This window comes from Echinops telfairi, unplaced genomic scaffold (genome assembly GCF_000313985.2).
Source record: "Echinops telfairi isolate 266 unplaced genomic scaffold, ASM31398v2 ScPeMD7_7457;HRSCAF=8495, whole genome shotgun sequence".
Lineage (NCBI taxonomy): Eukaryota > Metazoa > Chordata > Mammalia > Afrosoricida > Tenrecidae > Echinops > Echinops telfairi.
The window spans coordinates 17,378,269-17,395,145 of NW_022111357.1; the positions used below are offsets into that span (position 1 = coordinate 17,378,269).

The window sequence follows — 16,877 nt, forward strand, 5'->3', positions numbered from 1 at the left end:
TTTCTAGCCCATTACTGAGCACAATCCCTATCACAGAGCAAACACTTTTAAGTCAATTAGGGACTCTTTTCTGAATATGTATTCCTTTCTGAATATGAAACTCTACACTAGTACAGTTAGCCTTTCAAATTTGTTAAAGTCTACAGATAAGACAAACTATTTTCCAAGTTGAAGAGAATAAGAGGAAATGCTTATTGGTAAACAAGCAAAGAAGAATGAAAAAGAAATCCAACAATCACATTTGAGCCAATAAGAATTTTTATTAACACACATTTATTTGTCAAAGTCTGTACAAAGCAAAACATTTCTGCATTTTAAAATGTCATTACAAACATACAAAGAAACAAAAGGTGTTACCAAAAGTTACACTCGGTTTCATGATAAAACAGTGTCATAATTTTTAGAACCCAAAATTTCACGACTAAGGGCTCTTCTTTCCCTTTTTGGAACTTATGGAAAGTTAGAAAATGTGTGAGTTTTCTTTATATTGAATGACCGAATGGTAAAAAACACAAATTAGAAAACTAAGTATGTTTATATTGTCTTATTTCATGTAACAGAATTTCTCAGGCTTTCAAATTAAAAAACAAAAGACATGACTATGATTTTTCACAATCTTTTCCCCAGACTCAAAAGCACATCTGGAAAATATTATCTGACATTGATCGTTACTTAAAAGTTTCTCATTCAAAAGGTTACAAAATGATTTCGCACTCAGTTTCCCTAGCTTGGGGGTAACTTTACCTTCCTTACCAGGGTGACAGAAAAGCAACGTGGTCCATTGTTCCTCCTATCAAAAGGAAGCCATCCATTTCCACATCGCTGCCCACGGTTTCCAACTTGTTAAGATGGTATCAGAAAGGCTGGTTCTAGGAAATGCTGAGCAAGTTAAACTGCTCCAATTTGGTAGGCTGAGGTACAAGTTATCTGCCTCCATGATTACTTTTAGCTCGAGTACCACCTCCACCACCACCACGCCAGTTAATGATTCCAAGGCAGTTGATTTTGTGGTTTGTTGGGCCAATTCTTTCACCAACCTCACATTGAGGACCCGAGGGTTTGCCTAGAAATGCAAACCTACCCTCTCTTCTGGACAAGCAAATTCACGGGCCTTGTTGACAACAGGCAAGAAGGAGAGTCGGGCACACATCCTCCTGGCCGAAGCCAGCCTGTTCCTGAGAAGCCTCTGGTGTCAGTACTTTCCATGAAAAGCAGGAAGTGTGCGGTTTGGGGGGGATGGGCACGGGGAGAAGATAAAGTGTTGGCAGTTTTCTGCATCAGATTTACTCAAGAGTCCACACTGAGCAGCTCATCTTGACCCCAACATGCTCTACAGTTAAAATAGTCTGCTCAGATTTAAAAAAAGTTCTCAGTCAATTGTCCAGTAACGTAAGCACTATCAGCTAGTCTTTTGTTCTAAGGAAAGTGGCAGTGTGAGAATTTAACATCAATCGCATAAAATAATCAGGAAAGGGGTTGGGGAGTGTCCAGTACAACCTGGACAGCCTTCCTTTCTGCCCTCACTTCCAAAGACAGACTGTTCAAATCAGTGCTACCTCCCTGAAATACCTCCTTCAATGCTCTTCCAAGAGAGCCTCCCAAGGCACTTAACTTCAGACATAAGCACGGAATTGTTCCACCTTAGCAATCCGTTTTTAAGACTCCAAGGAAACAAGAAAGAAAAGGTCTGATTCTCATGACGAGCTGGCGAGCAGGACGGTTTCTTCAAGAGGCATCGCTTTTACAGAAGAATTAGCTAGACTACCATTATTCCTTATCAAGAAAAGGTTTTCTTTTTAAAAAATAAATAAAACTCTGCTATACATAGTACAAAGTTCATACATAATATACCTGGGGTAGAAAACCAAGAGTATACCCTGAAGCAAAAGGTCTACTGGAGAGGCCAGGCCTCTTCCACTTTACCAAGTCTTCAATTGGCAGTTTCAGAAGTTCAGAGGGTGGCAGTGATATGTAATTAATGCCAAAGTATTTGCTCACGGGTATGGCAGGATACAATGATGGGGGAAGTTGTTCTGCACATAACACTGAGCAGTGATCACCACAAAAACAAAACAAAGAAACAAAGAGCAGTACCCAAGAGAGGGGAAGAGAGAAAGGAGAGCTTTACATCCCCCACACTTGATCATGCAGTCCACACACAGCACAAACCAGGTGTCTCCACTCAGCCCTTCCGCTGCAATCGCACAAAGACAAAGTAAAAAAATAGAGATTTCATAAGAAAGCTTGCAATTCCCAGAGACCAGTGGGCTCGTCCACCGGGAGCCCAGCACACCGTCTGCTGCTGCTGCTGCTGCTGCTGGAGAGCCACCTGGTGGTCTCTCACGGAGAAGTTATAGCTCCCAATTTCTCAGACTTCTTGCTCTTGGACAAGGTAGCGGCCTGCTTCAGAAGTTCTCGGTTTTTGGCCTACAACATCAATGCAGGAAGGAGGTTTTAAGAGCGTTGGACAGAGTGTTCATGCAGAACAAGTGAGAAGTGAGAGCAGATCCCACAGACGTTTAGGACGGGATGGCCACATTTCTAGAAGTCGGCAAAACAAAACTGCTTGCCACTTGCTTGTTTCAAGAAAAGGATCCCCCCCGCCCAAAAGTTTACTGGACGTTAACCAGTATTTGTCAATCTTTTGAGACTCAAAATGACAAAAGGATGCTTTCTGTAGCACCAGCCAGCCATGGATGCCTCAGTGTGCTGGATAAACGGAATGTATAACTCACAGACAGCTGGGCTCACATCTGGTTTATACAAAAATCAAAGAACACATTTATCAGAAAACATCCAAAAGTGAGCCAATTAAAGTAACCCATGAGGAGTCCTGGCCTCATGGTCACACATTTGGCTGCGACCCAAAAAGCCAGCAGTTTGAACCACGAGCTGGTCTGCAGGAGGGGGACAAGGCTTTCTAGCCCCGTCCACAGTGACAGCCTGGGGAGCCTCAACGGGGCGGTTCTACCCTGTCCTATAGGGCTGTGCTAGGAGTCAGCATCAACTCCACGGCAGTGAGTTCGTCTTGTTTTTGAACAGTTTAGATTGATATGATCTGTCAGTACTCAGGGGGAAAGGGGAAGAATCTACAAGATATCCATTTAGCATGCAATCAGTTAGGTCCTAAGAGTTAGCACATAAAAATAAACAGTCACCTGCAGTTGCTCTGTAACTTCTTTGTGGGTCTTCTCCATCTGGTTCATTTTGGCTCTCATCTGAGACTCCTGGTACTGGAAGTCAGCCTTCAACTCGGTAATCTGAGGGATCGAAAGAGCGACCAGAGAAATCCCTGTGCAATGAAAAGTGCTTTGAAATCTGAGCGCTAAATGTGTCCTCACCAAATCAAGGAAATCCCAGCTTCTTTTCTAGCTCTCTAGAGCACAGCCAGAGCAGTCCCATACCTTCTTCTAGAGATTTCCCGAAGAGTACACAAAGTCCTGATGCAGCATTTCTAATATTCAACAGCCATTACCAAGTTTTTAAAGACGTCACGTACGTAATAGGTGGCAGCGAGAACCTGTTATAATGCAGAACTCAAAGGCCAGTCACTCCTGCCTCCTTGCAACCCTACACTCCCTGTGAACCAATCAGCATTCTAGCAGTCTGTGCGTGCAAGATGCCGCTGAGTGAGGGCTGCTGCTCCCTACGAAACTGCCCACATGCCAGACAAACAGCTTTGATTATGTATTGATATATATATATATATTATACATATTTCATCCAATCCTCATGGTACCCCTGGGGGTACCACTGTCTTCCCCATTGACGGATGAGAAGACTGAGTTGCGAGAGTCCTAAGTACTGGGGCCAACATCATACAGAGCATTAGCACGAGGCAGAGCTGGCGGTCAACCCCAGGCCACCTCCTGCGGACGGTGCTTTAAAGGAGCACAGGGGAGGACATCGAAATCAGAGGGGTGATGTTTAAGTGGAGTTCTGAGGTCCAAGTAGCAACTGGCCACACGAAGTAAGGCGAGCATCGAAGCAAAGAGAGGGTATGGGCCGAGATAGTTTGACCGAGTGTGGAGTGGCAGAAGATGAGGCGAGAGGCAGGCCTGGTACAGGAGAGCCTGTGTCCCACGAAAGGTCCGAAGGCCTTGACCCAGGAAGCTGGGGGTAAACACCCATTTGCCTTTGCTCCTTTTGAAGCTGCAGCTTTGCAAAACACAAGTGCTGGCTCTCTTTCGCAGACCTTCTTGGCCGTGCCGTTATCATCCAGTCCATGAAGAGACTAGACTGGGGGCCTGAGTCGTGTAGCACAGTGAACAGAACGTGGGGCTCTGCCCGGAGACGCTCACCTTACTGGCAGGAGGAAGCCCAAGATGTGGCTCCGTTCCTTGGTTCTGCCAGTTACGAGCAGAGGGAACTGGACACCTTATTTAGCCCGTTTCCTTACTTGTAAAATAAGGCAGAAAGTATATGGGGGAAAATGCATGTTAAGCTTTCTAACACACAGAATGAATTTTAGCATTCCAACCTTGGTACAAATGAACATACAGCTTTGCGGGGGGAAAACAGAGCCGGGCAGGGAATTGAAACCCTAGTAGAAAAATCACTGGGGCAATTCGTAACCTACGTATGACATGGTGATCACAATTCCTGCCTCAAAGGGCTGTTGTGAGAATAAATTTGTTAATACGAATAAAGAACTTAGAATAGTGCCAAGCAAGAAGTGAATGTCTAATGAAAGTTCACTGATTGTTATTGAAACTAATATACTAAGGCAAAAACGAGATATTCTCGGAGAGCCTGCAAACAAGATACCATATATGCTTGTGTACAAGCTGAGTTTTTCAACACATTAATATTGCAGTTTTTGTGGTAAAATTAGGTCCCATGGCTAATACTCGGGTTGGCTTACACTCAAGTATATACGGTAACCCCTAGCCATGAATCAGAACGAAAATATAAGAAGTTCCTTGATGAGAATGTTTCTCAGACAAGAGTACAACGGTACTGATGTACTGATGCACATGCTTACAAAGGAAGGGAACTGTCAGTAATGACAGCTTGTGACAGAAGAGTCATGGAGGAGGGCCCACCTGAGCAACGTCCTGGGAGGAGGGAGAGCTGGTCTACATACTTTCAATATGACTGTCCCACGGTCGCAGCCACCCCAGTAATAGGAATGGAGACATCAGATTTTCCTAGCCAGAGAGCACTGAACATTCCAGTTACACAACTACTTCTTACACTGGACTCCATGCTCATTTAGCTACCTTCTGGTGACAACCTGGTTTTCTCGGCAGTCCACACTGGGATTAGCACGGTTACGCCCCCTACTCTGGCTGCGTACGCTTGGTCAACACGAATCCCCCGAGACGTGGGAAATCCCTCCAAATGCTAAGGAGAGCTCACTTTCTGAACAAGTTGACGGAAAAGGATTCACCAAGGGAATGACCACCCGGGCGTCATCTTAGCAGACAGCTCGAGCCTCTCCCCAGAGCATCCCAGTGTGCTCACGGGACCTCTGCGCAAACATGCACGGCAGGCACCCACCAAGGTTCAGTGAAAAGAGATCCACTGTGCTCCACCACACATCTTTTCCTCGCAGCACTCTGGCCTCAGGTGCGCTAACAAACCGTACCTTCTTCTCTTTCTCTAAAATCATTTGATCCTTTTGATGCAGCATCTTCTTCAGCGTGGCCACTTCTTCCTTCAGCTGGGCAATGACGACAAAATGGTCCGTGCCTGGCGAATCCAGAGCCAGGTCTGGGGAGAAGCTGGTGGGAGACACAGGGAGGAGTCATAACACGGATGGGTACATTGTCGCCTGAGGGCGCACCTCGGTCACTGGACTGCAAGAATCCCCAGCACCACGACTCTACACTGCTAAAGTGGTTTGTCAGGTAGGTAAGCCTAACCCAAACCACAAGCCACGTGCATTCCTGACAGTCCGGACTAAAACAAATGTCACGCCATCGCATCTTGAGAGTCGAGGATGTTCCTTCCGTTACCAGGTTCATGGAAGGTCCTCCATGATTTACCGATGGAATGACCATCATTTGTGAGTAGATGACTTCCCTTAACTTCGGATGAATTATACAGGTTAAGCCTGTACATTTCTCCTCGCAGCTACCAAAGAGAACCAACCCTTCGGCTCTGTGTTCTCTATGCTCAAGGCTCTGCGCATTTGGTGCAGCTGCCGAGCAGCTCCTGCATTTCACCCAGGAGCAGCCTGCTACAAAACGAGGAGGCCCAATAGGAAGCTTTTTGTCCCACACTACGGTTTGCCTGCTGTCTGTCTTTTTCAATATAAAACTCCCTATAGTTCAGAAAGGAATAAAGAGTTGGCAAACTCCAGTCACCTCACCGCCTGGCTTGTCAACAGATCCCTCAGGAGGGTGGTGAGCACCCCACTTTGTCAGAGTGCCCAGAGCACTCCACCTACGTGCCTTTGGTAGGATTCAGGTAGAATTTCCCAACTGGGACCAGGACATCTGGGAACCTATGAAATTATATGTACACTGGGTGCTTTCTGGGGGTAAGGATTCATAGATTTCACTGGCTGCTCAGGGGTGTCTTAGACCCCAAAGGCCCAACTCTGCCCTTCTCTTGAAAGTATCGCCATCCTTGCCTCTAAGGAGCACTCTGCCCTTCTTCCAAGACAGATTTCTTTGTCCTTTAGCACTTCATGGTACTTTCAGTATTCTTCTCCAGCACAATTCAAACACAGGGATGCTTAGTCAGTCTTTCTTCCTCAGTGTCCAACGTACACATGCATATGAGGCGATTGAAAATACCATGGCTTGGGCTAAGCCAACGGGTCTCAACCTGTGTGTCGCGACCCCTTTGTGGGTCGAACGACCCTTTCACAGGGGTTGCCCGATTCATAACAGTAGCAAAATTAAAGTTATGAAGTCACAACAAAAATAATGTGATGGTTGGGGGGTTACCACCACGAGGAACTGTATGAAAGGGTCGCGGCATTCGGAAGGTTGAGAACCACTGGGCTAAGCGATCTTAGTCCTCAAAGTAACACCTGTGCTTTTCATCACTTTATAGAGGTTTGGTGCAACAGATAGACCGTCTTTTGATCTACACATCTCTTGATCTCTTGACTGCTGCTGCTTCCATGATCACTGATTGTGGGTCCCAGCATTACAGAAAGCTAAAATAACGTGTTCTACCTGTATGTCAGGGAAGGCTAGCAAATAAAGAGGAGTAACAAAAATAATCCGATATGCCTCAATATTAAGAAATTAGTGAGAGATAGGGTTCTTATGAGGATTAAGTGAAAGAGAACTTGTAAAGGCCTTAGAATAATGCCTGTACAGAGTGGTCCTCTAAAAATACTTTCTTCATTAGCATTCCATTTGAACCCCCAGCTACGTGCCATCCAATGGGCATCCCGTGCCCCCCAAAACAGAAACACGTGAGAGAGGAGAATGGGTAATATAGCAAGGTAAGTGGAAAAATACTAGAAGGAAATTGCAGAAACATGAAGGAATAAAAATTGCAGTTAAAATATAAGTGAAAAAATATATCATTATTTTCCAAGGCCTGGAAAGTAAATTATTAGACTAATTAAAAACTGTGAGGCAGCTACAACTACAGGAATCCTGGAAACAAGACCGAGACTTTGACTTTATACAGAAGTCAAAGTACAACAGTCAGTAACATTTTTTCTGATGTGCAGGGCACACGCAAAAAATGGTTATCCAACAACAACAAATTGTCAGAATGTTTGCACACTATGACAATTCATAAGCACAACTGCATCCACGTGGCCTGGCGGTTAGAATTGCAGGAAAACTCATGGCACTTTGCTTGCATACGTAAGAAACTCATTTCTGTGGCAGTGGAAAACAGTTTCCAAATTAAGAGAATAAATCACTTTTGAGAAACAGCATGTCCATTTCCAGAAAACGATATTGTCATCGCATCTCTTTCAGAGGACAGCATGCCAGACCATATGGCTAAGTCACCAAGACTCGGCACCCTCCTTGAGCACAGGCGTCATTGCTGGTGACCAGACGCTACCAAGCAGTCTGACCAGGAAGTCTGCACTTTCAGCTTACGAGACCTGCAGCTGGGGAAGCAAGACTGGCAGCAGTATCTCAAGAATGAAATAAGCTAGCAGAAGGGAACCTTTAAGGACTGGGCAATCACCTAAATGCTATGAAGGAGCCTTTTGCAGGTGGTTCGAACCGTTCTCAGTCATACAGAACCACAAACCTGAAATGATGGCTCTATAAGGTCCCAAATCTTAGTCAAGGCATTTCAAGGAGGGCTTCAGAAAGGCTCACACACCCTGGAAGTGGTGATGGGCTTGCTTGTGCCCCATCTACTTCCTCCAGACTGGCCAGGTCAACTGGCCAGAAAATAGTAACACTGACCAGAAAGATAGTTCCCCAATTCAAGAAGTTTAAAATCGATAAAGCAGTTGTCAAGGAGGCACCTCGTAGAATCGGAAATCAAGCTAATGAAGAAGGCGATGGCAAAGAGGCAAACACTTCACAGACATTTTGTACTTCTCTAAATCAACAAAGCCAGCCCTGAAAGTCTATGTGCGGGTCTGCTCCCATGTCCCCCAATGGCTGGGAGAGAGAATCATGAAGGAGCTTCCAGATGGGAGACGATTCCAAGGACTCTGGGGAAGAGTATGTCAGGTGGTCTCACTTCAGCATGGCTGGGCCTGGAGGAACAGGAAAATGGTGGGCCCCAAGACTCTCTTGGGAAGCAGCCCACTGCACCAACCCGGACGGGGCTCTCTGCATATTAGGACAAAGCAGCTCGTAAGAGGAAGCATCGCTGAGAAGGAGAGAGGACAGTGAGGAATAAAAATGTGCATTTAGACAAGCTTACAATGAAATAAAAATATTTAAATGCATCTTGTTCTTTTCTGATCCGGCATCTACACTGTTCTGTCTTTCTAAGAAAATGCGAGGGACGCTTGGGTTAACCCTCACACTGAGTTCACACTGCCTGCCTGCTGAGACTGACCCCTGTTCCCACCTGGTGCAGGCCACGAACAGGTCACAGCAAAAAGCATCCAGTTGTTGACTTCTTAACACCAGTGTGAGTGAGTTATTTCATGAACTACAGAATTCAACTGCCACTAAATCCAGTTATGTTACTGCCTTTTAGCAATGATGTGAGACATATACACAAAAATTAGTCATACTTATTAGATATCAAATAGCTGGAATAAGCACCCTGGGGTTTGCTGACCGTCACATACTAGTTCCCATGCATACAGACTGACTCAGCTCACTCACTCACCCTCCCTCCCTCCAACTTGGCTTACCTGTCTCCATTGGTTGTGACTGACTCAAACTTGGACTTCTTCTTTGGGATTTCATTTTGGATTGATGATGTAGAAAGTGTTTTCTGGCTTTGAAAAGCAAAAAGAGAAGGGCACCCATGAGAAACCAAAGAATCAAATGCCCAATGGAAGTCGGTCAAATGTAACAGCAGTTCCTCTATCAAGTTCTTCATTCTTGATCATTCAAACCCATCAAGTCCTAGATTTCTAAGTCCTAGATTCATGAGTTGCTAGTTTCCAGAGGACAAAAGGAAGAGAAAAAAAATTAAAGCTTGGTCATAATTAAATGTTGCCTGACTTTATTAATAACCACAAGAACTGAGTCAATCCAGTAGGAAATAAAACGTTTTAGTTTAAAAAGCACTTTTACACTCAGTCTCGTATGCATCTTGTAATCCTGTGAGGTATACGTCTACTTTTAAAACAACCTGAGGCTCCTCAAGGTGAACTGGCCTACCCAAGGACAGACAGCTGATGAGTAGAGAGGCTTGCACGAGAAATCGGGCCAATGTAGTTGAAGTCCTAATTCAGTGCAATGTTTTGTCAACCTGCTGGTAATCTGAGTCCCACAAGATTTTCAAATCAGCTTCATCCCCAATAAGTTCACCAAAAAAACCCCAAACTGATCCAGAATCAAAAACTGAAAGTCTACCCGTGGGCTGCCACCCCCAAACTTTGATGGTTGTCCAATTGTCAACTCCAGAGGATGCTTTAGACCAGTGGTTCTCAACCTTCCTAATGCCTCGACCCTTTAATACAGTTCCTCATGGTGTGCTGACCCCCAACCATAAAATTATTTTCATTGCTACTTCATAATTGTCATTTGCTACTGTTATGAATCGTAATATAAACATCTGATATGCAGGATGTATTTTCATTGTTACGAATTGAACATAATTAAAGAATAGTGATTAATCACAAAAACAATATGTAATTACATATTGTGAAATATTTTGCTTCTAATTACAAATAAACGAAATTTTCTCTTGAAGCATGGTCTAGCATGGGTAACAGTCTTAATATAACAGTAAACTACATTGCTACATTTTGCGACAGTATGCGTAAAAAGCCAACATCAGTAGTAAAGTTGAGATAGCCTCTTTCTCACCAGATCAGTATATCTGCATGTGGGCGGACCTGCCTGGAGACATATAGAGGAGTGGTGTCTTGGTTCCTAAGATCATCGGAAATATGTTTTCCGATGGTCTTAGGCGACCCCCTGTGGGTTGCAACCCACAGGTTGGGAACCACCACTTTAGACAATCAATCGCCAAACCCAAAGGATACTTTTCTTGCTAGATCTCTCTTCAATATTGATACCACTGACCAATATTGATACCACTGACCATCCTTCTTGAAACTTTCTCCTTTTGGTCACTGTAATGGTTACATAATCTGGTGTCAATTTGGGGCTTGAGAGGATTCAGAGTGAGGGGGTGGAGTCTAGTGTGTCAATCAGGTCATAGCCAATGAAGCCTCTTTGTGAGCATGGCCTTCTCCTGAGAATTCTGGGAACTCCTGTAATTTCCTCCTTGGACTTGGGAGACTGATTCCTTCTCTCTCTTGGCTCACTCCCTTGGAGATGCTCTACTGACAAGACATGGCACTATGCCCCGGGAGCTGGAGAAGCCATATGGACCTACCCTGATGCAACCAGACCTCTGGCCAGAGAAGCCACATAAAGAGACCCCAGTCAGCGCTGAGATGCTTACAAAGCCACTGGATCCACAAGACTTCCAACCCACTGGTCTGTGATGCTCCTGCATTCAGCATCTTTGCGTGTATTTCATGAGTCTGAAGAGGACTTTATAGATTGGTATCAGACATATGGGCTAACATTGGACTTATGGACTTGATGTGGACTAGGCTGGCACGTTTTCTCAATATTCAATTGCTCTTGTATATAAACCTCTTTCTTATATACATATGAGTGTCTATGGATTTGTTTCTCTAGTCTACCCGGACTGACACAGTCATCCTCTTACTTCAGAGATTACAGCTTCTTAGACTCTGTCCATCACCTTATTGAGTGCATTCCAGTTGTTTTCTCCAGTCTCCAGCTAAGATATCATCCAAGAGCATAGTTTTAACAACTACCCATCACAGTGGTGGGAAATGTGTAACCTAGATCACCTGCATCAAATCATGTCGGATGTGTACACAAGGCAAATTCCTGAACTCTAACCTACTGTTGTTAGGTGTCAGCAGGCTGGTTACAGCTTACAGTGACCCTATGCACAACAGAACACAGCACTACCTGGCCCCGTGCCTCAACGGTTCGTAGGCTTGAGCCCACTACTGCAGCCACTGTGTCAATCCACCTTGCCAAGGGTCCTCCTCTTTTCGCTGCCCCTCTACCAAAAATGATGTCCCTTTGCAGGACTGATCTATCCTGACAGCAAATCCAAAATGAGTGTGACCAAGTCTCATCATCCTGGCTTCAAAGGAGCGTTATTCTGAGAGATCTGTTTGGTCTGCTGGCAGTCTCTGGCACATGCAATATTCTTTATCAACACCATAGTTCAAATACATCGATTCCTGTTTGGTTCTCCGTAATGCTCACCTTTCACAGGCGTATCCAGTGACAAGATCCCGGCTTGGGTCAGGTGCACTTAAGTCCTCAAAGTGACACCCTTACTCTTCACCATTCTACCCTCACTCCCCCTCAAGACTCACTGCTATTGTGTTGGTGCTGACGCACAGCGACCCTAGAGGACAGAGAACTGCCCCGGGAGTTTCCAAGACTGTCACTGTTCACACGAGAAGAAAGTCTTTCTCCTGTGGAGCGGCTGGGACTTTGAACTGTCGACCATGCAGATGACAGCCCAACATGTAACCACTATGAGACCAAGGACCCTGACATTCCATCCTAGATGGTACTAAACTAAGTTTGAGCTGGGGCCTCAGGCATCTATTTTAAAGTAATGTCTACTTCCAGTGATTCTTACATGTTATCGACGGTCCACGTTTCTGATAACTTTGCCCATTCTCTTGCTCCAGCACAATTCTCTCCTAGGCTAACTCCCTACTGAAAGACTCTTCCTCAATCTTTGTTATGATTCTATCCATTTTCTAAGAAAAAACCTGGGAATTATCCTTCATTCACCCAATTCTGGCCTATCTAGCTGTTCACCAGATGATATATTCCTCATAATCCTCCCTCTAAAACATACTCCTGCTCTTCTCGTCATCATCGCTGCCTCAGCTGAGGTTCTGTGTCTTAACGAGACCCTTACGAAAGCTTTTGAACTAGCCCCCAGTCCCGCCCCCACCCCCTGCAACGCACTCTCCACGCTCAGACCCAACCGGACTCACTGCCACCGAGTCCATGCTCACTCCTAGCGACTCTAGGGCAGGGTGGACTGCCCATCAGTTTCCGAGACTGTCTACAGGAGTATTTACAGGAGCAGAAAGTCTCCTCTCCTCCACCCTAGTCAGCATTAATGAACTCCTTAACAGAGATGTGGTCCTTCTGCACATCCTCTCAGTGGCTTCCCACTGACCTTGGGACCAAGCTCCTCCTCCTCGTCGCCTGGTCTTCAGGATGCCATTTCCTGCCATTCCCCAGCTCCCACCCATCAGCTCCAGAAACACAAAAGGATATCCAGTTCTCCAAGGCTCTGTGTGGCCTCCCGTGGCCTGTTCCTTAGCTGATGACTCTGGCTCCTCCTCAGAGCCAGTTCTGCTGTCAGCCCCTCTCCTCGCCTACCTTCCCATGGCAGTTAATTACTGCTGTCTCCCATGCCCTTATCTTGACTATTTCCACTGTGGTGCTCACTGAAATATAAGGCGATGACTGACCAGGATGGCAAGTCTGTCTTCCCCACTAGATTGCACGGTCCTGGCTGTTTCACTCTTCTATTCATTTCTGGCAGAGTGCCCAGACAGGAGGGCACTCAGCAACGCTTCTAGAATGAATAAAATCATAAAACCAATTAAATAAAGATTGGAATGCAGTGAATGCTTCCTAGGTTATACTATGTATGGTGTGCGTGTGTAAAATGGTACAGTCATGCACCATTTAATGTCCATGGTATGTTCTGTGCAACAGGATGCTGTATGATTTGGACTCTGTGTGAACAGCGCATCATAGTCTGGTTGTGCAACAGAGCACGCTTTGTGCCTGAGCGGCAATAGTCAATGTGCTGAGAAGGGCTCAGGTAGGGTTTGGCTAACACGCCGTCAGCACCATCTCCGAATCTGGAACGGCCCGGCAATTTCATTCGCCTTGGAGCTGTCAGGGAGTCTATCCTTTCAACTCTTCGTGAGGTTTCCTTTGCTTTCGCAGCTCCTCACGAGTGTGGCGTGAGACATGTCCAAATTGACAATAACACCATTCACTAGTTTTCCATCGTCCTGCCGTTTATTATAACCTTTGACTTCACTTCCCAATCGCTTCCTCCTTCGTCCCTTGCTGCTGCTATCAATAGCCCTGGGTTTGCTGCCTTTGGGATCCATGGAGCACGCCATGGTGATCTGTGAAAGAAGATTAAACAGAGACTGCCACATGCTCAGGAGCTGCATGATCCATGAGACTGCATGCTGCTGCTTCTAAGTATGCGCTGTTAGAGGATAGACAGACTGCTAGCTAGTAGAGAACTGTGTACACTCTCTTAGGTAAACATATGGGACAGACGTAGTCAGGAACATGGGTATGTATTATGACTATCAAGACATATGTATTATAGGCTCTATAGGTACTATACCATTTTATGCCTGACATAGCACATTCACTTGGTACACAAGAGACAAGAGATACATGTGCTGTGTGGGAGAAGCTGCTGTGTTTGTTACATTCCATTATTATAACCTTATGTGGCCACTGATGAATTAAATGAGCAGATGTTGCCTGGATGGATGTTATGCAGTCAAGACTGTCCTAAGTAATTTACCTTCACAACAACCCGTTTTACAGACGACAAAATTTGTCCATGAAGCCACACAAAGACTTCACCAGAGATAGGACTCAATCTAGACCCAGCATGCTTCACAGTAGTGCAGACCCTCTGGAAGGCCATGTCAAGACAGCTTTTCAATTAGTTCCCACAGACAAACTTAGTGTGTCTATGAACCTCTCTGGCCAAATAAGCATTGAAAAACCTGGTGGTGCCTCAGAAGGCCCCATCTTCTAAGGAGATAATACACTTTGGGTGAGGAAAATAGAACAAGTTCCTTAAGTCTTTCAGACACAACACACAGTCAAGAGTCTCTCTGGCTCTTTAAAAATAGAAAAATGATAAAATGGCAAATCTGTAACTAAAGAGGAGAACAGGTAATATATACAAAATGGCACTCTCCGTGCCTGACTGAGAGAGTGGCACGCAGATCTGACCTGTCAGCACCTCTGGTCTTGTCCACTGCACCTCGGGGTTACCTGTTGTAAAGGCCACCACCACTCAGTCGGCTATACTGCTCCTTCTCCTGGTGGCCAGCACGGGAAGAGCTGCTCAGGTGCTTCCTCTGCTCTTTGGTCTTCTGAAGAACCCGTTTGTAAGAAAGCGTGCAGAGCCAACACAGCAATTTCCCATCGACCTGAAAGATCGGGAGCGAAGGGTGAAGAGCAAGGAAGAAAGTGCAGACTGGAAAGGAGAGCGGTGGGAGCCAGTACCCTTGACTGAGGACCGCCTGCACTGCGCCACCCCAGGTACGTCATTTAAACCCTCGTAGTTTGAACATCCTCATCTGTAAAATCAGGCATAAAAGCAGTGTCTACCCAAGGGGAATGATTAATAATAATGTTATTAATGTTCTCTAACATGACAATGCTGCCTCCAAGGTGAATCAGAGACTTGTATAAACCATGGATAGGTGAGTGGATTGGGAGCTGGCACTTAATTCTAGTCCCAAGCTAAGAACAATTAGTTCTATGACACGACCCTGCTTGCTGCTTGCCGCCACGACGAGATCACTGACGACATGGGGTGGAGCAAGATGTGGCTAAGACACGAACGAGATGACGGCGGGCTCTCAGCGACTAGTGCCTCGGGTTTTAAAGACCTCTTCAAGAAAGTAGCCACACAGGAGAATGCCAGCGTTTGAGAGCCCAGGGTTGTAAAGATGAAGACCCAAACCCAAAGGAGGGCATGGTACCAGAGCTTCCATGATGAATACCTGGTGCCAGACGGCTCGGGATGACAATGGACGCCCAAATGCATGTGGAGGATCCACCCGGGGAGGAAGCCTCCAGTGAATTCCCTCTGACCACCGCGGAGGGAGGTCAGCAGTCCCGCCGTCACACAGTCATCTCCTTTCCAACTCATTTTCTTTTTCACTTTATTTATCCTAGTTTTCAGTATTTCCGCTGGCTTTTCAATTGAGGTTATTGTTGGCTTTGTTTGCTTGCTTTGGTACGCTTTCTGTATATGAAATCCAGGATAGATAGAGCTATAAAGACGAACTAGATAATGGTTTCTTGGGGGTAGGGCAGAGGAGGCTGGGGGCAATGGGGAACTAATAATGAGTATGAGAAGAAAATGTTCTAAAATGGATTGTGATGATGACTGTACAACTCTCATTATAATTTAAATATTGAGTTATATATGTGGATGATATGACCATAAGACTTTAATAGTGTCTATCTGCAAGGAAGGGGTACTATAAGGGTTTCATAATATAATGTCGGTGAGGCAGTCAGCACAGAAGCGGGCCCACAAAAGTTGCTCAATAATGATCAGGATCTTTTAGTTATGCGTTCCCTGATTTTGCCAACATAGCCCAGAGCAAAGTTCCCATAAGAATGTCGAAAGACACAACATCTCTAATGGAGCTCATTAAGGAAACTCACCAGGAACAAAGGGCTGGACAATGTAAAATCCCCACTTCAGTTTCTATACCTGGTAAGTGCGTCACAAAATGGTAGGTGGATACTTTTTCTCAGATGGAAGAATGTTCCAGAAAAAGACCAAGGGGGCAAGTACCTTCCAGGGGCCCAGACCTAGTGGTGGCCTCTGCTATGGCACTTGGCTGAAAGAGTCCATTTCTTTGGGCAGAAGCAGACCAGGGTGCAAAGCTTGGAAAGCAGTTTGTGGCTCCCATAACTCCGTGCAGGTAGGGCACCTTGGTCCAGAGCAACTATAGGATAGCTGGAGCTCGAGGTGAGACAGCAAGCAGACCAGAATTACTCTAGTCGGGGAGGGACTGTACTGATATTTTAGTTTTCATTTATCCTGAAATTAGATCTTTGGCCATGTTTCAAACGTGGGTGTCTGAAGGTTCTTCTCTTTCTTGTCAGCAAAAGCCTCGTAGCCTCCCACCTCCTGTCCCAGCGGCAGGCTCATCCCCCGAGTCTCCTCACTGCTTTCCAGCCTCACTGCTGTCACTCTCACCTCTCACTGCTGCAAGGACCTCCCACCCACATCAGCTCACCAGTTCACTCTGGACCCAGCGGCCCACGGTCACCAAAGAGGGCTTCTTAGAGGCAAACCGGATACTATCCCTCCTCCCCCCAAAACAATGGCTTCTTATAGTCTTTATTATAAAATACAAACTTACAATCATAATTTATAAATTATTAAGGGTGCATGGGGGAGAGGGGAGGAGGAAGGGAAGGGGAGGGGGGAAAAAGGAAAATGAGCGGATTCCGGGAACCCAAGAGGCAAGCGAATTT

The 16,877-nt window shown here is 45.6% G+C and overlaps 1 protein-coding gene across 1 annotated transcript in view; it reads right to left on the reverse strand.

The window, feature by feature from the left end:
* Positions 1 to 240: 240 nt before the first annotated feature.
* Positions 241 to 16,877, reverse strand: part of FAM76A (family with sequence similarity 76 member A) — a 28,198-nt gene continuing 11,561 nt past the window's right edge. The window contains exons 5-9 of the mRNA XM_013005269.2: positions 14,646 to 14,803; positions 9,254 to 9,340; positions 5,591 to 5,726; positions 3,159 to 3,260; positions 241 to 2,427 (exon numbers count right to left, since the gene is read on the reverse strand). Of these exons, the coding sequence (XP_012860723.1) occupies positions 2,341 to 2,427; positions 3,159 to 3,260; positions 5,591 to 5,726; positions 9,254 to 9,340; positions 14,646 to 14,803 (570 nt within the window). The 3' untranslated portion in view covers positions 241 to 2,340. The remainder of the gene's footprint in view (positions 2,428 to 3,158; positions 3,261 to 5,590; positions 5,727 to 9,253; positions 9,341 to 14,645; positions 14,804 to 16,877) is intronic.